General features: G+C 39.7%; 1 protein-coding gene across 3 annotated transcripts in view; it reads right to left on the minus strand.

Moving 5' to 3' along the window:
• Window positions 1-3,953: 3,953 nt before the first annotated feature.
• Window positions 3,954-24,238, minus strand: part of LDAH (lipid droplet associated hydrolase) — a 126,666-nt gene continuing 106,381 nt past the window's right edge. For all 3 annotated transcript variants that reach the window (XM_042803443.1, XM_042803442.1, XM_033004535.2), the window contains 2 exons: window positions 20,845-20,927; window positions 3,954-7,165 (listed from right to left, as the gene is read on the minus strand). In XM_042803443.1, the coding sequence (XP_042659377.1) occupies window positions 6,974-7,165; window positions 20,845-20,927 (275 nt within the window). In that variant the 3' untranslated portion in view covers window positions 3,954-6,973. The remainder of the gene's footprint in view (window positions 7,166-20,844; window positions 20,928-24,238) is intronic.

Raw genomic sequence — 24,238 nt, forward strand, 5'->3', positions numbered from 1 at the left:
ATGAATAGAAAGCTTTAGAGGCTCAGGAGCATTGCACTGAGCAGTAGATATGGGAGCTGGAAGAATATCCCCTGCTCATGTCATGCTTGTGGTCACACGAAGCTGGCCCAGTGGGTTTGACTTGAGCACAGAGCTCTGTCCCTGCAGGTGCCCGGATCCCTGCGGTCCCTGCAGCCGGAGCCCGAGACTTCTGGAGGGTAAGGGAGGAACCCAATTTGGTTAGATCTGGTGAAAACATCCCCTTAGGAAATGAGGAAGAAATTAAGAATTTCAAAATTTGGGAGTTGAAAAGATACCTGGAAAAATGCAGTAGAGAGTTCTTCTCCCCCAAATCAGGTCTGGTAATTTCATTCCTGTCAGGTATCACTGTTACACACGATACATCACCTAGTATTTGAGAGATTAGACTGTTTATTACCACACCAGCAAATGATTTGTTAAAGGTTGCTTTTAATTGAATGTTGTTTTTTATTATTCTGTTCTGTTCTTCCCTCTTTCAAGTTTTTTTTTTTTTTTTTTTTTTTTAATAGCTTCATAAAGCACCTTGGGATATGAAATCCTTTTGCATTTCTAGTAGATGCATTTAAGAAGTTGAGACATCCAGAAAGGAGGGTATCTGTAAAATTAGCTTAATCATTCACAGTAGATTAGCATCATGAACATTCAGGAATGGGCTGTTGAAAATATACAACCCTTTTCTCATCTGCTTTCACTAGGTCGTTATAGTGGCAGAACCAGTCCTTTCAGGGAGAGTGAGTTGCTTTAGCATGTGGTCCTGCAATGGACATCATCAAAGTGCCTTGGAGACAGTGAGTGGAGGTAATAGGGTTACGACTGCCTCTGTGACATCCCTACAACATACAATACTGTGACCGTGCAGGTGTGGAGTCAGGCACGTTTGGGAGCATGGAAGAAGTCTTCAGGGCATCAGGCATGTGTTTCAGTCATAGCACAGCAACCTCAGTTTTCAAGACCCAGGAGAAACACATGGAGAACTGCCAAGAGAGGTTTCCCTGAAGGACTTAAAAATTAATTCTTACAAGACCAGTATTTTCTAGGCTGTCCTTTCATCTTAAGCATACCCACAAACACACGGCTCAGCTGGAGTGAGGTATGGAGATTTCTATTCCAAGTGGCACATGGAGCGACAGACCACTTTTTTGGGCAGTATCCTGCATCCTCACATGCTCATTTATGGTCTCGTGGGCAGAGGGGGTCTTTTGGCACAAGTTCTCCGGCTAGGCACACAGAGGAAGACAGGAAGGCATTTGACCCTATGACCTTCCTGCCCACTGTATGTGCAGTTTTACAGGAAAGTACTAGTTTAACGAGTTATTTTCAAGAAAATATTGAAGGGTGAGAGCAAATGGTTATTCACAGGAATCCCACTATGTCTTCACTGAAACCAATGGGAGTGGTAGGTTTGCGTTCAGCGGAGACAGGTTTTTAGCCCAGAATACTAACTTGGACTAACGTAGTACTTCAGACTACTCTTGTGATTTACAACATAAACTAGTTAATCCTCATATATATTCTGAAAGCCAAGCATTGTCATGGCCAGTTTATATCTGAGTGAAATCAGAGGCACAGCAGAGAGGTGAGATTCCCAAGGTCACACACTGATACAATGGAAAAAAATGCAGAGTTAAACAGGACATAATCTGACCTGGGCACCTAGTGACTTAACCCTAAAGCAAATGCCTAAGTCCCTCCTGCAGTAAAAAAAATTAGCTGGTGCCTGCCAGGAGCTCCAGAGGGAGATCTCGTATGCCTACATACAGGTAACTAAATTAGACCAGCTAGGGAATTTAGACGTGTTTTGGGAGCACTGCTCTATGAATTGGAGGCAAGTTAGGTGAGCCAGGTGTGTTTTGCTTGGAGCACCAATTTTCCTCTTAGTACCTAATCTGAAGTCCAGAGGAGCTAGTTTTAATGTACACATTAACTTCAGGAGGGTTTGGACCAGTCTCTAGCATCTGCTTGAGACTTACCTGAAGCCTCTCATGTACCATCCCATGTAGTTTTCTGTAACACAGACCAATTCAGAAGATGCCCGTGGAGATCACTGGGACATACGTTTGCTGCGAGGCAAAACTGCAGTCCCAAAATATTCTAGTGAGAATTTTATCTTATTTTCAGTAACTGATACTAGCTGGGCATGTTTTCATTACCATGAAAACTTAAATCCTCATTATCACAAAGTGCTAATTTCACAGGAATTCTGCTATGTTGGACTGTCCTATTTTGGTGCAAGCTAATAGCAATACTAGGATAAAAGGAAACTCCTGTCTTGCAGGTAATACTTTTGCACTGAAGTTCTTTGTTTATGTCATGTCATCTCTGTTGTCCTCGTCTCAGTTGATCACTTGGGTCTCCCCATGCCTGTGTGAAAGCCTATTGACTTTACTGAGGCTGTACTGGGGATGTAATTGAGTTTTAAAGTTTTAAACACTATGGATGCTTAAAATCCTAGGGTTTTTTTGTGGAAAAAATACAAGTTCTCTCTCAATAAACACCGATGCCTTGAAGTACCTCCTGCATGATGAGAGCAGATGGCATTAACACTTCAAAACTTCTATATTCTGTAAATGGTACTCCTCTTTCTAACAAGTTAGATTGGAACAGCAGGATCCTTATCAAATTTTAAGGGTGCTTGTTAGGGTAAAGGAGTAGCTGAGTCCTGACACTGGGAAAGCATTTTTTCCCCAATTTCAAGCCATCATACACAAGGATTTCTCTTAATATATAAAGCATAGTGTATTTTAGAGCTTGAGGGCTTTAAGGTGAGGTTGTTGATGTTCTTCACCAGAAAAATGGGGGGCACCTCCACTCTTGCTCTCCTTGTGAATCTCTTCAAAGAGGATGGCAAAAAATCTTGAGTGTCTGGCAAACACTGCAGTCAGACATAGAGCGAGTCAGATGTTTTAAACAACATTCTGTAATTTACTACCTACTGCAAGCTACTTTCCACAACACAATTACTTTCCTGCAAGCACGTTCCTGCGGTAGCTGGAATTGAAAAACCTAGTCCATTTACTATCAGCTTAAGCACTTGAAAACAGTCTCTAAATCTCTCCTGCCTGTCCCATCTGAGCATGCTTGCTAGCCTGTTTCGTAACTTCTGCATGATGCTACTGAGAGCAACAATCGCTTTTGGCGCCTGGCTTGTACCGTTACTGCTGTATCTGCTGCTCGTACTCAAACCACATCAGCTGTTCCAGAAATATATGCTGTTTTAATAGTTCCTGGTCACTCACAAACACTCTCTGGATTCTTATTTTGTAACTGTGCCAGGAAAGAGAACATTGGCCTGCAAGTGAAGAGCCTCAGAAACTTATTGTAGTTGGGAGCTTGAGAGTGACCTGTGACACAGAGTAAAACAAGTCTCTTGGGTCTAGTAAGTTTATCCAAACCCAGTAATAGCTTGAGCAACTTTATTAATGATAACATTGAACATCTTGCTTAAAGTCTGTGCTGTCAATTAGCTAGACCAAAGAAAGGGACAGGAAGTGGATGCATGTATAAACCCGTTTTCTGTAAAAAGAGATTATCTGTTGTGGCTCATGCATGCAATCTGTCTCCTGTGAGTCAAGAAACTGGTGTTTAGTTTGGAGTCCAATTCCAAATTCTTCACCATCAACACTGGGCAAGCACTCATCAAGCTTCCTGAAGGGACAAACCTCACTAATCCACACACGCTTTAGCTCATTCGAAGCAGCAAACACGAAGCTGGAGGGAGCAAGGGGAAACACTGGTTGATTATTTTGGAGTGGCTCTGGATAAAAAATGCTTGAGTCAGGTGCCTACCACCCACTGATTTTCTCTGCACTTAGCAGATGTCTACATTGCATGTGAAATTTGGGGTTTAGTAAGTATTTTTCTAAATTTTGTTCGCATGAGGTAATGAAGAAGGTGAACTAAGACTAAACAAGTTATCAAAATAGAGAATCAAGTTACATTTTACCATAAATGTCTTTATTTTTGTTATTGGAGTGGTGTACTTTTTCATAAAAGGTATCAATCTAGCAAAACACTTGAACATGAGTCAAAGTCATTGAAGCTAGCAGGATTACTCGCGTGGTGAGAATTAAGCGCAAATGTGAATGACAGAGATTAGGTGCTACTGCATACAGTCAATTCATTTGTGATAGGTTTCCCAAGAATTCTAAAATACCCTAAAATAGGCAAGACCACACTGTGTTTTCATGGTAAATTGGCACATTCGGACCATAAGCACTTTTGACACTCTTTGCCTGGGGTCACGGTGAACACCATGGGCTTCAGAGGAGCTGGATTCTCATTGTGTGAGATCTGCTCCTCTTAGGAAATACGGCTGTGAAAACTAGACCTGTGCTTTTTTTTGCAATGAATAGAGTAGCAAATTTTCAGATCTTAGCCTTACAGTAACAGCTTCTAGGAGGAAGGTAGCAATTGAATCAATATGGTTTTGATAATCTTAGAGAAAAATCATTTAAGAAAATTGTAAGGCATTATCCTGCAGTAGATCTGGAGTTTAGGTCTTAATGCAGTCAGTAAGATTTATTATAATGGATTAACATTTGTATAAAAGGCATACACAAGTCCACTACAAGTATTGCTAAATTAATTCCTCATACAAAGTATACGAATAATGCACTGTAAACAACTGCTTCTCATTGATGCTTCAGTTTCCAGGCTTTAATAGTTGCTTGTCATCTTTGGTTAATGCAAGATTTTTTCTGTCCTCAGGAGGTCTACTACAACAGCTGAACTCTTACAAACCAAGTTCTTGCTCGATTACCTGATTCCATATACTCTGAAGAACAAATGTTTTGTTCCAGATCAACGTGTAAACCAAAACAACCATGTGAGCTGTATTTTTCATGTTGCTAATATACAAATATGTGCATATGTGTGTGTATATAGTTACGTGTACATATATATATATATCTCCATGTATGTGAACACACACCCCCCCACTCTGCCCCAGGGAGTATCTTGACCAAGAGATGCATTTAGCATCTACTATAAGGCCATCCAACAGGAATGCATGCCAACATCTGGGGGCTGTTTAAACACACACAGACACATACAATTACAGATTCCTAAAGTGAGCACAAGAACTGTTTTGATCATGACTGAATGTGGCCCTGTAGAAAGAAGGAAAGTCCCTTGACAGAATCAGTTGCACGGGCACAGCCCCTTCGCTCTGAACATATCTGGTTCCTCCCCATGCTGCTGCAACTGTGGTCTCAACATTTCTGCCTCAAGCATCAGTATCTGTTTCATTATGTGGCAGTGTAATTGGAAAATCCACTGGCTAGTCTCAAAAGCTAAACCAGTTTCTGATGTAAAGAAGGTCACTTGTATCCACTGTCTGTTTGCAGGTTTGAAAACTAGCCCAGAAACTGAATTCTATTACAAATTGATCTAAATTTCAGTGAAAGATTCAAGGGGGATTTAGAGAAGTGGAATGTGCGTATATAATTGTGTAAGAGAAGTAAGGAATTAATTGGCCTTTCTGCATGACAGAGTATGTTCTCCAGTACCATTCTCAGTAGTACCACATGAAAAATGTTAATAAATCATGTAAGTTAGATACCCAGCTCATTATCTAAACTCATCTGTTTGCAAGGGCAGGGCTTCTCCTGACTATATTCTGTAGTGTTTTGCTTATTTATAAATGTCTCTATGAACTCCACAGGGAGACTATTTCACAGGTTCATGGCTAGAAAGCTTTTCCTGATTACACTTGGCTCTGTTCCCCTTACATTATTTTGATTTCTAGCTATTGCCTGTAACTTCTTCTGTTATCACAACTGGTAGGATGTTTTTTTTCTAAGTTTTTGCTATCTGTAGAGGGATGAACAAATGTGAGGAACAGCGTACTTGCCAGCAATGTGCCATAGCAAGGATCTGGTTCTCAATAGTAGCACTTCATGCCATTTAATGGGTACAACCATGTCAGAGTATTAGCCATTTTCTCACAGTGGACTTATCTAATTTGTGGCTTGGCAGAAAATGTCATAATTCAGTCCTTAGATCAAAGAACTGAAATTTAGGCAGGCATCAAAACTAGTTTAATTCTTCAAAGTTGCTGAGGAAGCAGTGTTCTCATGGACTTAATTAGGAGAGCTAGGCCACCTGTAAGTAGTTATATATGGATTCTACAATCCATTTTAAGTTTTTAATACTGGAATTTTTGATCAGCATCCTTTACCTTCTCTACAGTCAATCGAAAAATGAAACACATGGCCATGTTCCAGACAAGAGTTCCATATGTATTCCCTCGCCGAACAGCCACAGTTACCTTACAGTATTTTTAATACCCTGTGGAGTCCTGGCAGCACCCTAAACCTCTTCTGAGACTTGGAAAAACTGCACACCTCATCTACATCCCCTGTGCTCATCCCGACCTCTGACTGACCACCAACCCCATGTGACCTGGAGGAGACAATGGGTTGACTTAGGGCCTTGGGCTGTTCTGGCTGTCATGTACCAGGGTTACATGGATGGATGAGTCACATAGAGAGGGCCAGGTCTTTCACAGCACAGCAGGATCCACTGTCAGCATCCATCCACAGGGGGATTTTAATCCATGCAGAGTAGCCTGGCATTTCTTTCTAAAGCAGGCCAGCTGGGCTGCCCCAAATCCATTCCTGACAGTTCTCCAGCAGGTGAGTGAGGTGGTAGTAACTCAGGTACACTTGTAACCAGTAAATCTAGCATCAGTGTTGTCTAGAGTGCTATCAGACAATAAATATTCCATCCTTTGCCATGTTCTGAAGACACAGGATGAAGGTACATCACCACTGAATCAATAAAACTATACTTTGGACCAGCCAGTCTCTCTTTAACTTTCTCTAAAACATCTCAATAGAAAACAAGCCATAATCTATAATAAACAGAAAAAAATAGGACAGACTCTCTCACAAAAAAATTACACGTTCACAAAATAATTACATCGTTTTCTTGTTAATCACTGAATCTGTGTTTATAATTTGGTGAGATCATCCTGTAACCAGTCTGTAATCATGGCAGCCATCTCCTTGCTGGCATCTAGCACAAAGGCGTGGCGGAGCCCTTTCTCACAAAGTCGAATGTCCCCATCTGGAAAATCCATTTTGATCTCATCATAGTAGTGCTGTGGACACCAGCTGTCTCCAGTTCCATAGTAAAAAATCAGCTAGAAATCAAAGCATATCAAATCATTAATTTGAAAAATTACTGATGAAGCAGCCAATATCCAAACAAAGAACACAGAATTATTTGGAAATAAGTGATGCTTCATGACCTAAGATATACTGTGAGGAATAGCAAATTGGTAGTTCTTGGTTGTTTCCAAGGCTGCAATTATGCTGTAACCAATTAAATGCTCTGTGACTCAGTTTCCTCATCTGTAAAACTGTGGAACACAGTACAGGCTTAACTCTGAAAACAGATCTGCTGATGAAAGTCTGGCTGCCTTAAGAAAATTTTTATTATGCATTAAAACATCTAGTTGTCCAGGAAGTCAACCCCTAACCAGGCAAGCTGCTGTTTTCCCTAGCTATCAGCTGGTTTCTATGTTAGCTTTCTACATATTTAATCAAATAGTAAAATTAGCAGTAAACTTGATGCTATGTCCCAGCTGATGGGGCTAACCATTATGGCTTTCTTCTGGATATAAACTAAGAGAAAGTAGGAGGTTACTCCACATTTGTGAGTAGCTCAGTCTTACTGGCATCTGTTAGCTGTGATCTCAAACCACCTGCCTGGTTGGGGCCTTAGGTGGAGGAGCACCTATTGTTTTTAACCTCGTTAATGGTGTGAACAACGTGAGATGATTCACTCAGCCATGTTACAATAACAGCAATTATGGTCATTCTCAGAAGCAAAACATTTTTGCTTGGAGAATTTTATAATCATAGAATCATAGATTTGTAGAATGGTTTGGGGTGGAAGGGACCTTTAAAGATCATCTAGTCCAACCTCCCTTCAATGAGCAGGGACATCTTCAACTAGATCAGGTTGCTCAGAGCCCCGTCCAACCTGAGCCTACACATTTCCAGGGATGGGGCATCTAGATCTCTCTGGGCAACCTGTTCCAGATTTTCACCACACTCATCGTAAAAAATTTCTTCCTTCTATCTAGTCTGAATCTACCCTCCTTCTGTTTAAAATCACTACCCCTTGTCCTCTTGCTACAGATCCTACTGAAAAGGATCTGTAGCATCATTCTTATAAGCCTCTTTTATACATTGAAAGGTTGAAATAAGGTCTCCCCAAAGCCTTCTTTTCTCCAGGCTGAACAACCTCAACTCTCTATCTTATATTTGTGAAGTGCTGCCTGTGTACAGCACAAGAACCTCCCAGAGATCAGTGAACAATTTTCATTTGGGTTGTAATGTGGAACTAAAATTCTACCAAAGTCCATTTTGTTTTGATCTTGTTCAATGACACACATGAAGTGGGTGCTACAGGCCTTATCTAAACACAAAATTAATAAATTCCAGGCAAATAATTAGTTCAATGGATTGTCTTTTATCTCTGTTAGAAACACTGAATGTCACTGTTTTCCAAGTCATCATTTCCCCTCATTTTCATCTCAACTTTACATGCTGTAGTTATGTTTTTCAATTTCTATAAAGTATTTGAAGGGAGAGTGGTTGTCTGGGAGAGAGTAACAACTTATGCATTTAAAACTCTACAGGAACAAGATTAATGACGAGGACTCTTTATACTAAAATGTTTGAATGCAGGTACCAGAAGGATATTGATTGCTCAACATATCACACACACAGCTTGGCCCAATTCCATTACTCTCATTTGTTTCATATTTCATTTCTGTACTTCATTGAATAATTGAGCAATGCTAACATAAATTAGGAGTCAAGAAGTTTTCCTTTCATCACAAAAATCTTCAATTCCATCATTTTTGTAGCCATGTGGAATATAAATAAATGCACCCACTGGGGCAGAGGTGGGCTAAGAGCCCAGACTGCATTTCACAAAACGTTACAAGATTTTGTCTAACTTGCTTTTCTGTTGCTGAAGCATACCCAAATCTTGGACATTCCTGACACTTGGCTGTATCGAAAATATAGTATGTCAGTTGCATAGACACTAACACAAGTTGTACTTCTATGTATAACATAGAACACAAACCATCCCATGTTAACAAACGTTATTGGTTTCCTTTGTCACTCACTAATTGCTGGAAACTAGCGATGTCATTTGGTTTAGCAGAAAATTTCTTTTGACCTTGCCTTCGATTCATAAATCACAGGATGTCACACTAGCAAAAATTCTTCAAAAAGCCAATGTAAAATGGCCAGCTGCATTCAGGCCTTCTGAAAGCCAAACATCTGACTGAATTGTTTAACCCTGGGCTCTGTTACCAACAGATACAAATTTAAAGATTATGAAACTGAAAACAAAAAAGAAATGGAGCAACTCCAGTGTAACAGAGTAGTTCTTGAAATTATTAGATATTCTGATAGGCTAGTTGTAGAGTCTCATCACATGATCATTTTGAAAAAAGATGAAAAGTCATTTACACTTACAAAGGTGGATAAAATACTTGGCTTAGTCTGCATAAACTGTGAAATGGGCTGTTCTCCATGTAGGGTTGTAAACTTGAGAACTCACAGATTTGGAAATGCCTAAACAAAAGATTTATGTGCATTCTTAGCTTGCCTCTGGTATATTTGCATTACAGTTTAATCTTTTATTGCATGATCCAAAGGATCCTTGACTCATTCAATCCACTGATGGGACAACGTTCAACTGATGAGCTGCTATTTGATAGTATTTTTCGTTTTAAATCCTGTGTGTGGTCTGAGGATTTATTTACTACATATTTAATGGTTTACAGACAGAATTTATTTTCTTATGTGCATTCCTCTGGCACACACCACTACAGGATTTGCATGCTCACATTTATTAATTTAGTTTTGCAACACCTTAGTGGCCATTTTTATCTCCATTTTGTAGATGGGGAGCACAGAAATTAATGTCAAACTACACACATTAATTTGAAAGTATGCAGAGTAGTCTGAAACACCTAGAGCTGGTTTTCCACTGTGTGTAGCATTACACAGTATTGACTATGCTCAAAGGACAGCACTCCTGGCTTTCATTTGCGGTTGCTCTGAAACATGGTCCATCTGTCTGTAAAACAGATTTCAAGGTCGTAAATGAGATAATCACAAAAGTGAAGAGAAGCTGTGACCATTTTGAAAAATACTGATGAATTCAGCAACAGCCTATTCTTGTATGTGAAGTTTAGGTGCCTTTACCATGAAGCTATACATTTTCACTTCATATATTTCCCTGTTTCTTTCAACAGGCATTTTATTGCTTCTGCCACAAATGAAGTAGGAGTTCTGCATCCTGCTGTCTCCTGCATTACACAGCCCTTTTGGTTAATGAAACAGGAAAAAGCAGGAGTGATATTTCAATGAAACAACACCTCTTAATGCATACATAAAAGGCATTTGAATTAAGATTGCTGCGTCCTAATTTTTAAATGCTTGGTAACGCAGTATCAACTGGTTTTAGCAGAGCTGGTGTATACAGTCTGCTAGACTTTGAGGAGGCAAACCAAAACCTAGATATTTTACATGTGGCACCTACATTTATTGGCAACAGTGTTAGTACCTCTAGATCTGCTGCTTTAGGCCTCTGTCCCTTAAGGTAATGGCGTTAACTGGGAGAAGCAGCACTGTCAGCTTCTAGCCAGAGGAACATGGGACACCTTCCCGTTGGGTGTGACACTGGGCATGTCCAGTACAGAAATAAGTGAGTTTGTATCTATTGTGTGTTCTTGAAGCAAATGCCATGTTTGCCCAGATTTATCATGCAATGGTCCACATCGTGGAGTAGTCTCGGATATGAATTCCTTTCAACTGAAACTAAAGCAAAGATGCTCTTCAGGATCACACTTAGTGAGTTCCAGTCACTAATGGACGTTCAGTCAATGGGAGCAGACAACTTGGCTAAAGTAATAACTCTCTGTGATGCCTACATTGGGAATATCAGGTCCTCACCACTTATTATTTATTCCTACAAATTCTCTTCTATTGTGCTGCTCCTGTTTTTAAAGGCAAACATACCCCAAAGGCCCCTGCTGAGAACAGGAATTGTAAGATTTTGGAAATTCAAGTTCCATTCCAAGAAGAAAAGAGCAGAATATTTACCAACTACTGGCCTTGCCATCCAGTCATTTGTTGAGTCTTTTCAAGTATAACTTCTTCTGCCTTGTTCCTGTTTGGTCTCAGCACTGCTCTACCCCTTTTTAGCTCATTGTTTCAGCTCTATTCTCTTTCCCTAGTCATTTCCAACTTCCACTACTTCTGCTTCTTACTCTAGTCCCACATTCTTGCCTTGCCAAGACCAAATTTTAGTCTTCTGGTATCTCCATCCCGTTCTGAGTCTCAATTCCAACTCTAGTTGCTTCTTCTCCAGTCTAAAACCTCTATTCCCAGACCTACTTCTCAAATATCTCTCAAACTATCAGTTTTCCCTAGTGTCAGGGTTGGGTCCAGTTCAGCATAAAAACATCTAAATATAGGTAACTGTATTGTGGTGTTTACATGTGTACCGGACATCCAAATTCCCACCACACAGTCAGGAAAGATATATTCAATAAAGCCATCGGTGCTTAGAAACATTCAGCTGAAACAGCAGGTGTCTACTGTAAGGTGGGTGAAGCTGCACTTTAGGCTCCACTAAGAACTCAGTTGCCTAAATGTAGGTACCTACTGCCATTTGAAATGCTCCAGATACCTGAGGCATCTGCATGAGACTGGCAGTTACGACAGATTTTATAGGAGACCCACAACTTTCTGGCAAAATAGCTGGAGGCCAGATGGGGATACTCCACAGTGCCCAGAATTAAACCAGTTGTCCATGTTTAAGGGCCAAATCCCACCTTGACTTCTTCAACAGATTTCTATTGGCTCTAATGGGGTAATCTGCACCTCCAGATTCCTACAAGTAAACTCATAAAGCATGATTCTGGTGCCCATACATAAATATCTGGTAGTGTTAGGTTAATGGTTAGATTTGATGATCTTAAGGGTCTTCTCCAACCTAAAGGATTCTACAATCTCATTCAATTTAAGACTGATATGCTAGCATATCCTGTGTGGTCTCCAGTGCTGCTACAGGCAGCTCATGTGTCTCATATGCCAGTAGCTCATATCCACCACCTCACGTAGCACAAGATGCCTACCTTTGGCCAAACAAATGGAGCCTTTGGTTCTTCCTGCCTCTTCCTCCTCCTCCTCCTCTCCATTTATCCCTCACTCACTAGTTCCCTCTATACTAGCTCAGCATGTATCTCCTCTACACTGGAATGGATAGCTTCCTTCTCCAAGCCAAGAATTTTTACCATAAGAAAACAATGCGTTTTCCCCGAGCCTTATTTGTAGACATTGTAAAACTGTTTGGACCGAAATAAAAACCAGACAAGGTAGGACAGACACTTGTGTCATATATGCAATTAAAGCTTGGGTACATTATAACCAACTAACTAAGAACAGTTTTATAACAGGAAGACTTGGGGAAATTTATTTGATGCTGCATTTATCCTGTCTGCTTATTTCGTGTGCAGATGTTGGTGTGTGCATTCTGTATGTCTGTATGCATATGCCTGCAAACCTGAAACTTTAACATACATGTTTCTTAATCAGAAACTGCCAACAGAATACAGAATGGTTTTCAAAATGCTTCCCTATCAATGGATTATGCAATAAAATCTAAAAGCAGGATTACAATTAAGGTGTAAATTTTCAGTGATTCAGATGGTGGTACAGGGCCTGTGAAACCTGAGATACTTGGCTGTCATTTGTGGCATTGAGGGTCTCCCTCTAAATGACAAAATATCTGTTCTCTTTGCCTATGCCACAAACAGCCACAAAAATATAGAGATGTTAGGATGTTACCTATTTTCCTAATATATTAAGACACATACATTTTAGACAAATTTAAGCAAAAGTGCCCAGAATCTAAATGTTCTTATCTTCATTTTAACATCAGGAGCTTTGCTATTGTAGCACGCAGGCAGGCATGATCAACAAACCATGTGTAACCAGAGGCACATAGGATCTTCATTAATGGTAAGAAACAATGGCGTGCACTACATCATTTGCATGGATCTGTAAAGTACATGTTTTCCTGTGGACTGTGCAAGGCTGTAAAGACATCCTGAGTCAGCACAACCACTGTACTGGCAGTGGAAAGCTTCTGTCAACCTAAGCATTCAAAAATGGTGAGTCAGGTCCCAAAAATAATGACACTAACTTAAAAATAAACAGATTTACAAGACAATAGAAGGTTCTTTCTATTTTTCTTCTGGGCTTAAAATTTCTAATATTTGCATTTTTAAACTTTTCTGCCATGAGGGTGAGTGGACTATTTTTTATTCTTTTGTAAAATCGAATGCTGAGACTTCCAGGTATTCCTGACTCAGAAGGGAAACGGCAGCTACCACTGGACATGACAAAGACTTTATAAGATTCCTGATGCAATACCCTGCTTGTTGTGAGTGACTAAAACATGTCCTCTTTCAGGATCTGACAATGAGGGCAGAGTAAAGGGGATGTGGGTTATCTTTGCCAGCTATTTCAATACTGTGTTTGAAACAGTTATGCAATTTCTAAGTTTCAAGTATTTTTAAAATAACATCAGTGTTCTCGCAAGCCATTAAATTCTTCAGAAGTATTTTCAGCCTATTTCTGTAAAATAAAACACAAGTCAGAATAGGGCTCTGTCAGCTTAGTACCCTGTAATATGGTATGTGTATTCAGACACTGCACAATGATGGCAGCTGCTAAGTAAACATCAGAAGAATCTGAGATTTGTATCAACAGGATGTTTACATTTTAAAGAGTTTCTAAGAAAATAATAAAGATTTCCTGCAGTTGACTCCATTGGTACTTGGTTTAGTATGTATAACAGTTCACAGAAGTATAAATTAAAGAGAGATTTCTTTTATGCCTCTTCTGTAGCTGTCATAGGTCAACACTGAAAAACAAATCTAAAAAGTTAAAAAATATTGAGTTCCCTCTATCTCTCTGGAATTTGGTACATGTTATAACAACTTTAGGATCTTATTACATGGGCAGGCACCACTCCAGCTGATGGCAAAGATCGAAGGACTGATCTCTGTGGATATAAACTGGCGGCACACGTGCAATGGCAAGGAAGACTGCAGCAGTGTCCTTGCTGAAATCCTTGTCTCTGATACATTAACTTTTTATCAGTATTACGCCCACATGCATTCACTGGTTGAGACAGCAGCTTCTCTCTCGGTGACATCTCTCAGCAGTAACCAGTAATAGTTTCATTTGCTCTTGGATGAAAACTAGTTTAAAAGGCATTAGTCCAGAATTAATTTTAGTTTCAATCAAGGTTTATAGAAAATGACTTAGCTCCTCTGGAATTATGAAAGCGTCTCCACCTTATCTTGCCAAAAAAATAGTATAAACGACATGGGAACAGACTGGTTTGGGACACACTTTTTTTTTTTGGACTTGCTTCAGTTGTACTTTGGTTTTACTTATCAGTTTCTGGGAAGAATTCAAAAAGCTGGCATTTCCCTAGGAAGCCCTAAATGCGTTGGGATCTGGTTCTCTGAGACACTATCTCTCTACCCTCATGATCCTGCCATGGTTTAGATCAGCTGGTTTGATGGCAAGGTCTTTGGAACTTGCTCCTCAGCTTGTTTAACCAGAACTGGGATTTCTCAACTTTCCAAAGGCAGTGTGAAGCCAAATCTTTTCTTCCCGATCGTTTCAAGAAGAGGCAGTTGACAATTTGGGGTACACAATGCTATTTTTAAATATTAACCTGTACAGGTTGTAGTAAAGGTGTAATGGGTAGTTCATGTACTTGTGGTGATTTTATTTAATGTAAGGAGCATGGCCAGTGGGAGTAGAGAAACATTTTACTTTCAGAGAAATTAGGATGCAAACCCTGAGACACAGACAGATGTAGTGGCTACTTTTGCACGTGACTGAAGCTGTGGCACTCCTGTGCCTGGTGTCAGGTACAGTGTTCTACCACACGGGCAGGGTGCAGGCTCCCTGTTTTCATACCTTTGTCAGTGTTAACTGGTAATTTGGTAAATTAAGGAAGGGAAAGGGCTTCTCTTTAACTTTACTGCAGTTTGTTAGCAATGCTACTGGCTGCTCTTCACGTAGACCCGAGAGGTCAAGTGAGGCCACTTCTATTTCCACTTTCTCACAGGGTCAAACTCAATGCAAAGTAAAAATATGCTTTTTTAAAAAGATGCACAGGATTTATTAACAAACCAGGGTGATTAACTTATTTATACTACCTTCGTTACTTTTAAAGACTTAGAAGTGTTTCAATGGTATATATTTAAATGTGTCAGGAACATTAAATATTTCAGAAGTCAAGTCTGTACAAATAACAAAATAAAAACAAACAGACACGAAACCACTATTTAAGCAATACTATTGCTGGGCCAGATTCTTCCAATGATACTTACTGCAAACAGTATTTCCCTCTGAATATTAGCCTGACATCGTCTACATTCAATGGGACTTTATCTAAGGTGAATCAGTCAGGTATCTATTGCAACAGCAAGATCAGCATCTGGCTGTAAAGGGCAATTTTGTTCACTGCTGTGCAATGAGCTCTGTGGCAGAGGAAGGGAAGGTAAGCAATTAAGGGGTTCTAGGGCTTGGATGGTAACTTCTTAAGTATTTTTGAGAAGGCTGGGAAAATACTGATGTCTTTGCTCACGGTGTGCAGCACATGTCTTATACCCATCCCAAAAATCCTGGAAATTCATGTAATCGCTTCTTTATTAGAATACCACACAGCATGAATGGTGGTAACAGGAGCTCAGTTATAGAAAAAGTGAAATATCACAGGTAAGTATATTGTGGTGGTACATTGAACTTTTTGAATGCTCACTGGGATCCTTTTCTACCAAGGAGAGAAACTGCTGATCCCTGATTAGGCATTCTGGGTGCTTCAAAGAGAAGGCTGTTCTTGTGGTTAAATGACACAGGCACCAAAATCCCCAAGCACATATGCAACTTCCCTAACTTCGATTGCACCTTCAGGGAACGCAGGCCAAAAAGGATGTGAGACCAGCCAAAAAAGAGGTGTTCTTGGCTCCAGAGAGCACTTTGCACCTATTCAGAAAGAGTGTTTGGAAGGTTTTTCACAAATGTAGGCAAGCATCTCACTCAGGTTGTGGGCAGGCAAAGTATTTGTAGTATTCTTTTAACCACTTATCTTCAGATCATGCTACTCTCACTGGGAGTAATTACTAAACCCTTGTGGATGTCTAGAGACTCAAATAAAAACACTGGACAACATCAAAAAAGCTGCTTCAGGGGTCAAAATAGCTCCTGGTTGCTCAGTTTTAAAAATTTTCTCTAGGAAAGACAATTTTTCAAAGAAAAACTTAGCACTTTTCTGTGAAAATGATATATCCAACTTTTGCAATTTTTATTCTAAATCTCTGCATATCACTGTTTAGCTGATACTCTTGGAGAACACATTTTCTATGGTATCAGTGGTGTGATATAAACTTGTATTACTTTAAATTCCAAATACACCATTGAAATAAAGAGAAAGTGGTAAACATATACTTCATTAATTTCATTTTTTCAAAACTGAACTTCTTCTGCACCTAACCATCTATATATGGGTGGTTATAAGGCACCCACAATACAGACTTCCGCAATCTGAGTGAAAATACATTTATGTATCCATCAACTTCTAGTTTATACTTTTTCCCATTTGATTAAAAATGATTCTTTGCAGACAACATGCTTTTTTTCATCTTTGTATCTTTACTTCAGATGTTTCCTGTCTTTTTCTTTACACAATCAATATATATCTGCTACACCAGACCACTAGCAAAAACTAAACTCAAGGAGCATATAAACCTTTTTTAGCTTAACATGCTAACTGAAAGAATGACTTTCAGTTGATGGAGGAGATCATTTATAGGCTTAAGAAATTATGAGCCACTACATAAAGTTTACTGCCAAACTGATTCAAGACTTCCTGAAGTCAGTAGGAGCTCTTCTATTGATTTAGATGGGCTTTGGAGCAGATACTACACTTAAAAAAAGGACTACTGTGTATTACACATGGAGTAATGAACAAAATATATCTCAACAAATATAAAATCTGAGGGGTGATTTTTTTTTTAAACAAAATTTCTTCTGTAAGCACTCTAGTTTTATCCTTTCATGCAATTATCTTTTTGATTACAACAGGTTTATAAGCTTACTTGACAGAAAGAGTCAATAAGGCTAAGTCTTAAAATAAAGCAATGAAAGTGGCACGATGCAGATTAAAAAGTAAAGTGCTCTAGTGAGCTACTATATGGAAATATCATTGTCCGTCACAGGCATGCTAGTGAATGCCCAATGTAATAATTTTCTCACTGCTTTTTTAGTTTTTATTTGTAAAAGCTCTGTGATGCTCAGTGCTGATCCATCTTTTAAGAATACGGAATAACACCCACTTCCTTTTTTGCAAGAATTACAATAAACTTCCTCTAGTGAAGTAGTAACTTTGCTTCCAGTTTCTATTAGGAATGGGAGTTGGTGTTATTACAGTGAAAAAACGTAGCTCAGCTGGCTTAGACACAATCAGCTAATAATAATTAACCATCAAAGATACGCACATCTTGTAACAGTATCCCCTGCCTTATTTGTTTGGATTTTGTTTGGACTTATCACAACACCCTGTGTCACTGCAATAAGAAGCCTACATTCATGTACTGCTTGATCCAGACGAATAGCTTTAGAGTCAATATTTTAAATGCTCTATCATATATTACTTTGTTAGAAGACAGATCTCCATCCTCCTCATACAGTTCCATCGCTGGAAGTATTAAAATGTGTACAACTTCTGTATTTAGAAGATTATAAGTGAAATACCTCATTTAATTATCCAAACAATACCCCAGCTTCCATTCTTTCAACATAAATCGGAGCAATTAGCATTGTAAGACTAAGAATCTTGGGTCTAGAAAGAAAATTTGTCCTAGTCCCTAACTAGTCTAGTTAAACCTGGGCACGGAAAGATTGGAATAATTTAGTGTCTCTTCTTCTTTCTTCTTCAGATCACAGAATGCAAATAAGATCCAGAAATAACTTTTCTATTCCACAGCAGCTGGCAAAGTCAGGTGTTAAGATTGGCTTTTAGCATATGATCACAGCAACTACTAAACAGTATAAATTTTTTGAAGTGACAGCTTGCCAGTTCTATAGCAACTTGGACTATAGTTCCTGTTTTTATAAACTTCCAACCTTTATAAGTTAAGCCCATTTTTATTGTCAATACACTTCAAATTTAACACAATGCCAACTCAACATTTTTTCCTTAATTCTTACATTCCCAGAAATCACTAGAAGATGAAAAAAGAGAAGCATTTAGCTTCATTTTTAGACCTGCTTTTCTTCAGTTTGCCAACTGCTTATAAGTTTGCTTGAGCTTTTTGTTTCCCTGAGCATGTTTGCCACTTTGAAAGTATGAGGACATAGAAGAATCAATAAAAGAAAGTTAACACAGGTTTAAAAAAGCTCCTGCCTGCCAAGGCCATGCTTAGACTGACAGAGTCAACAAAAGCACAGATGAAGCTGACTAGGACACCTGCAAACTCTTACTGTTGGCTACGGGCCTTCGTTCAGTGCAAGGAATAAGCATTTTTGTAATGTGAAGCATCTGAGTAGACAACCTGAAGCCACTGTAGCTGCAGCTGATTGTCACCACTATCGTCCTCATCCAATGACGCTTTTATGCTTAACTTCAAGCACGTGTGCTTGTGATTAAAATTTCCTAAAGCACCTAAAGTTCTGCTCCTGCGAACTCATCACTTTTGTACCCTAACATGGTAACCTGCAGTCTTACCCTCAGTTTCAGGGCACTAGCAGGCCTTACCAGCCTTGTCTGGGACCCTGACCCACAGTCCCTGCCTAACGGTCCAGGGTCTTCATCTCTGTCCTTCATCCTTAGTCTGCCTCTCAAGCTACACTGTACAAGTATCTGTCTCCTTCCCCGTCCCTGTGTCCTAGGCTGACATTGGACCTACACTGAACATACCTGGATGGATCCCACCATGCAGCTTGTCTTCTGTCATGCCTTTGGCCGTGACTCCTGGATGGACTTTGGACCCATACTGTAGCTTTGTCTCTAGTCCTGTCTCCACCCCTGTCTCCTTTTGCTCCTGACTAGACTCTCTGGAGGGATGCTGGGCCTGGCTCATTGCTTTGCCTTGTCTGGGAGAGTTGATGGACTCTGTTACCTTGCCCTGCTCAGATGCTGTGGGACTGGACCCTGCTTGGTGAAGGCGCTGCCTGTGCTGGAGTCACCCTCTGCTCACGGCTCCTTTGCTCTCAGGAACAGGCAGACCCTGCAGCTCCCTGACACTTGGAGAGGTGATTCAGTCAGTAAAATCAACTATTTTCCTTGAATTTATTGGGCTTTGGACCAATCTATGGAAAGTTTTGTTCAAGACAGTGAGAATATTTGCAGTCTGAAAGATCAGTCCTTCAGTTTCTTCATTGAGGTTCCCCCCAAAGCGTATGAGAATTTTGCTCTGCAATAAAAATGTGAAAAAACGGGCACGCCTAGTACAGCATAGTGTTTCTTGTTCATGTGTGCTATTTCAACTCCTTTAAAAAAACTAGAACTGAAACATTTGAACATATCTTTCAAAGTGCAGAGAAGGCAAATGGCATAAGTAAAAAATAAATCAACTTCCAGCCAGAAAAAGAAAGACTAATTTATGAAGTGAACTTTGTACCATATCTATTTACAAGGCACAAAGTAATCTTACAGATATCTAGGACCTCTGTCCTAGAAAATTCCATTCTCCAAGGAAAATCTCTGCCACTGCAAAGTGCTGGAATCAAAAAACATAGGGAAGATACAAAAAAATTGAGGGAAGAAAAGGTACACAGTAGAATAATATGTTATACTGATTATCTACTCACACAGAGGCTACACCAATAGTAGTTTATTAAATGTGGCAGTTTTCTGGCTCATAAACTATCTGACCACAGCCACGTTATTAAATTCTCTCAGCCTCCAAAACAGGGTGCCCACATCAAAACTCCAATTAGGAACAGTTCCTGGCCTATGCCAACCCTTGAACCGTGCCTTGGAATTGACTGGGAGAATGCTATCAGTCCAGACCAAAACTGTACCAGGAGCTCTCTCAACAATAAATCTGTACAGACAAGAAAGTTCAGTGCAGGAACTGACTTCAATTACTTGTATAGCAGTAGCTCCAATCTCCAAGGAATGCACTTTCTGTATCTTTCTCTTACACAACAGTCAAATGGCTGAAACTGTGGAGCCTTAATAATTTTGCTGACTAATCTCTATTATGTTTTGATGCCATGGAAAAATCAAGCCTGCAGAATTCCATGATAATAACTGACACCACACAACAGAGATGGCACCTGTTCTGCTTGACCCGTCCAACAGCAAAGTCAGAGGATTTGGTCAATCAGCCTGCACTCATGTCCTGGCTGGTCATCTGCCTGTCTGATCAGAACCCAGGTAACTATTGGCCTCACTGGGAACCACATCTCAGGTTTGTACAGAACACAGACTGTTTGTCCTCCACCAGTGAACTCATACCAGATGGGATACTGCATCTGACAGTTGTGAATGGTACATCTACAAAGGTGTGGATCAATAACATTTTAATGATCAGTGATGCCTTTAACCGTTTCTCTAAAGTCAACAGAGTGACGTTAATATAAAAGCAGAATCAAGCCTGCTGAAACTCTGGTTTTGCGCAAGCATAACTGGACATAACACTTCCTCATGCATGTGGGCTTCCCATGAACACTCTAAGGATTAAATAGTTACCTTCTTTAAATTTTGCTTTATGGTTGTACTGTCCCTCTCCACAACCTTCATCATTTCTTGGCTTGCCATATACAAGATGTTGGCTGCAGAAAAAGAAACACGTAATAATGTAAGTACACAGCAAATCTTTTAGAAAAAACATCCTGGGCCCAACCCTGCAAGAAGGTAAGTCAACTAGAACAGCCATCATCTTGACAATCCCACTGAAAGGAATCCCACTGACAGAAAGGGCAGAATTTATCTCACCTATCTGAATCATTAAAAAGGTATATAGACTAAATTAAGTCATCCCCCATTAATTAATTCCATAATTAATGGAAAGGGAAAGACACCTTTGGAACATAAGTCCATCTATCTTACTGACTTCTGAATCAGCCCATGGTGATGACTCTCTCTCCTGACCCAAGAATGAACTTTGATGACTAGCTTTCACTGTATACTTTTAGAAAGGTAAAGGTAAGCATGATGAAAAACCATGAAGTCTTTGCAAGAGTGGGCTTTTAAATACAAACCATGCATTAAAAGGCATTATCAATCAATAGATAGTTGCATTATTGACATTTCAATATGCAAGTCATTCAAATATTCAACACATCAAATAATAAAAATAATGGAAAATACAAATATCACTGAAAACTGCAATCCTGCATAATACTAATGGTACTTACCCAGATAGGACTGGACACCAAATGTCTAAGTCTTACCTTTCTGGGACGTGAAGTATTAAAAATGGCTCAGTGTAATTGATTATGAGTTGGTCTGCAAGATACTGTCTCAGAGGCATAAATGACTGAGTAACACTTGGATACCTAATTAAAAACAGTCTAATTTTATGAGGTGGTGAGCTCTGGCAGGTCCCATATATGTTAGACAGCAGTGGGAACTAAGCACTTCTGAAAAATGGGTCAGTTTGCCTGGATGCCTAAATATTCATAAATTTAAACATTCTGACACAGGAGGATCACATTAGCCCACCTAGCCTGGCTTCAGTTACAACAAAACCTACAGAAGCTTGGCAAGCAATTTCAGTGCACAGTCCAAAACCTGGCTTTGAACAAGCACTTACCTGTTAGATTATGAGTCTTGCTGCTAGAATAAACCTCACGTATTCAGCTACAGAATCAAGAGTTGCTATATGACCATTAATGTTGCATTACGTCTGCAGATAGTGAGGGGTCCTCCAAAGGGTGTTTAGGCTTACCCAGTTTTAACAGGGGCTATCTCTGCCATTAGTGCTGTACTGAAGAAATGTGCAGGTATCACTATCCAAATAGTAAGTACTTCTTTTACCCTTTTTTTTTCTGCCCAGTCAGCTTACTGTGCTAATAAGGTAGCCAAGCCTCTCCTGTCCTCACAGTCTGAAGCCTCTATGCTTGCTGGATCACAGAGACATTCATACTTAGATGTGGGAATGAAGTGGAATATTCTGTTCCTTTCTCACTGGTTTGCAAAACTAATGGAAGACCCTGAATAGCCAAATTACCTTAAAGCATTTCAATTTTCAGGTCCTTGAAAAACTGAAAGTATTCTATAATACTAAGTCCTCTCCTGTAAAACAGGAGAAAATTGAAAGAATCTGACATTTTTTAAAAACTGAACCAATGAAGTTTTGTGCACAACTGGTTAATGACAGAGTTGGATCTGATACTGCTCTGAAACAGGAGTAATACATTCACACAATGTGTGATAGAGGAGGAAATGGCAATCACATAGGTCTTTGGTGGTGACCAAAACATGGAGTTGGCTGAATTCCAGCAGTGCTCTAAGGAAACAGAATGCCACTGGAGAGATGAGTGATGGCCGCAGAGATCAAATGTTAAAAGACAAAGCCAGCTCTCAAGTGAAAAAAAGAAATCCTAGAAAGTAATATCTACTTCTGAGACAGCCAAAGAAGATGCAGTTCAGTTATATGCCTGCAGAGCTCTCTCTCTTTCAAATGAACGTTGAACACAGCTAGTGCAAGTTCCTTTCCTACAAAAGACGAAACGGTTGCAGATGTGACAGCATATAGACAATCCAGCAAATTTGCTGGTCCTGTCCTATTCTACTGGGCAATGGGGCCTCTGTGCAGTTTTGTGTCTAGCAACCCAGTCATCTAATCCTGTGGTGCAGCTGGCAAAAGTCTGTACATCTATACCATTGATAAGTTCATGCCCTGACACTGGTCATCTTTTTCTCAATTCAGCTCCAAACACTGATGCATTATATACATTTGTTTCTAGAAGGACACACATTTTAGAATGCACCTTCAAAAATCATCTAGGAAACCTTAAGTGAGAGGTATGAAAGACAGTGAGGATTTCCATAGGTATTTAATTAATTCCAGATTGATTCCTATTACTAATGTGACAAATATGACTTTAATGCCCAAAACTCCTACCTATAAATGAAGTTGTCTGTCTGTCAAAAGCACTGCTCTGTGTCAGAAGGAAAGGCAGAACATGGAGAGCAGTGCTTGCTACCCTAGATGCCGGTCCTTGACGTAATAGATATGACTTACTATAGAATTACAAGATTTCACAAAGCACTAAGTGCAAGAGCCTGGATTTGGCAGGGTATCTGCAGCAATAGCACTTGTACCCAAACCATTATATGAGGATTTTAGTATGCCAGGCCTTCTATCTTCTAGTACAGAATAAGGTTCTTTTTAGTAGGACACAGTAGATAGCCTACCTGCAGTCAGAACTTTTGCCACTACCTTGAAGCATCAGCAGTGGGTGGTAGGCAGGGGTGAAAATACTGGTGGCCATCAGTGCAGAACCTGACACATACCAGTTCATTCAAGGTTACTGGGATTCTACAGGCAGCTCTCCAGCTCCAGTTCAGTCATACAACAAAAGTGGGCACAGTAGGTACTTCTCTGATCCCCTTACTGGGGATCTGATCCCATCTTACTGGCTTCTGTGCTACCTCTTGTTCTTGATGGGTTCTACTCATATTTCTGAGTTGCCTGTGTGGCTTTTTTTTCAGTGAAAAATGCGAAATTAAGTGGAATTCACACACTTAGTAAACTGAAATTAGTCGTAAAGATCCTAGAAGTAAAACTTTAAGACAGCAAAGGCAGTAATGACAGTACTTTAAAAGGAACCGCCTCTGAAGGCTTGTGTACTGTGCAAGAAAGGGAACCAGGAAGGCAGGATTAAGCTAAACCGGACGAATGGCAAGGTTCAAGAGTCTATTTCAACCAAACAAAAATCCTTCAAATTTTGGAAACATGATCCTAGGGAAGCCAATAAACAGGAACTTAAACTTCAGCAGGCGTTAAGTAAGAGGAAATTGCAAAGAGCAAAAGTAGGTTTCCCAGAACAAACATTAAAAGATTTAAAAATAAACAATAAAATATTCCTTAGGTAGATCAGAAACAAGAGTCCTACAGCAGAATTCATACAGGCTA

The sequence above is a fragment of the Tyto alba genome, unplaced genomic scaffold (genome assembly GCF_018691265.1).
Source record: "Tyto alba isolate M040663 unplaced genomic scaffold, T.alba_DEE_v4.0 Super-Scaffold_40, whole genome shotgun sequence".
Classification (NCBI taxonomy): domain Eukaryota; kingdom Metazoa; phylum Chordata; class Aves; order Strigiformes; family Tytonidae; genus Tyto; species Tyto alba.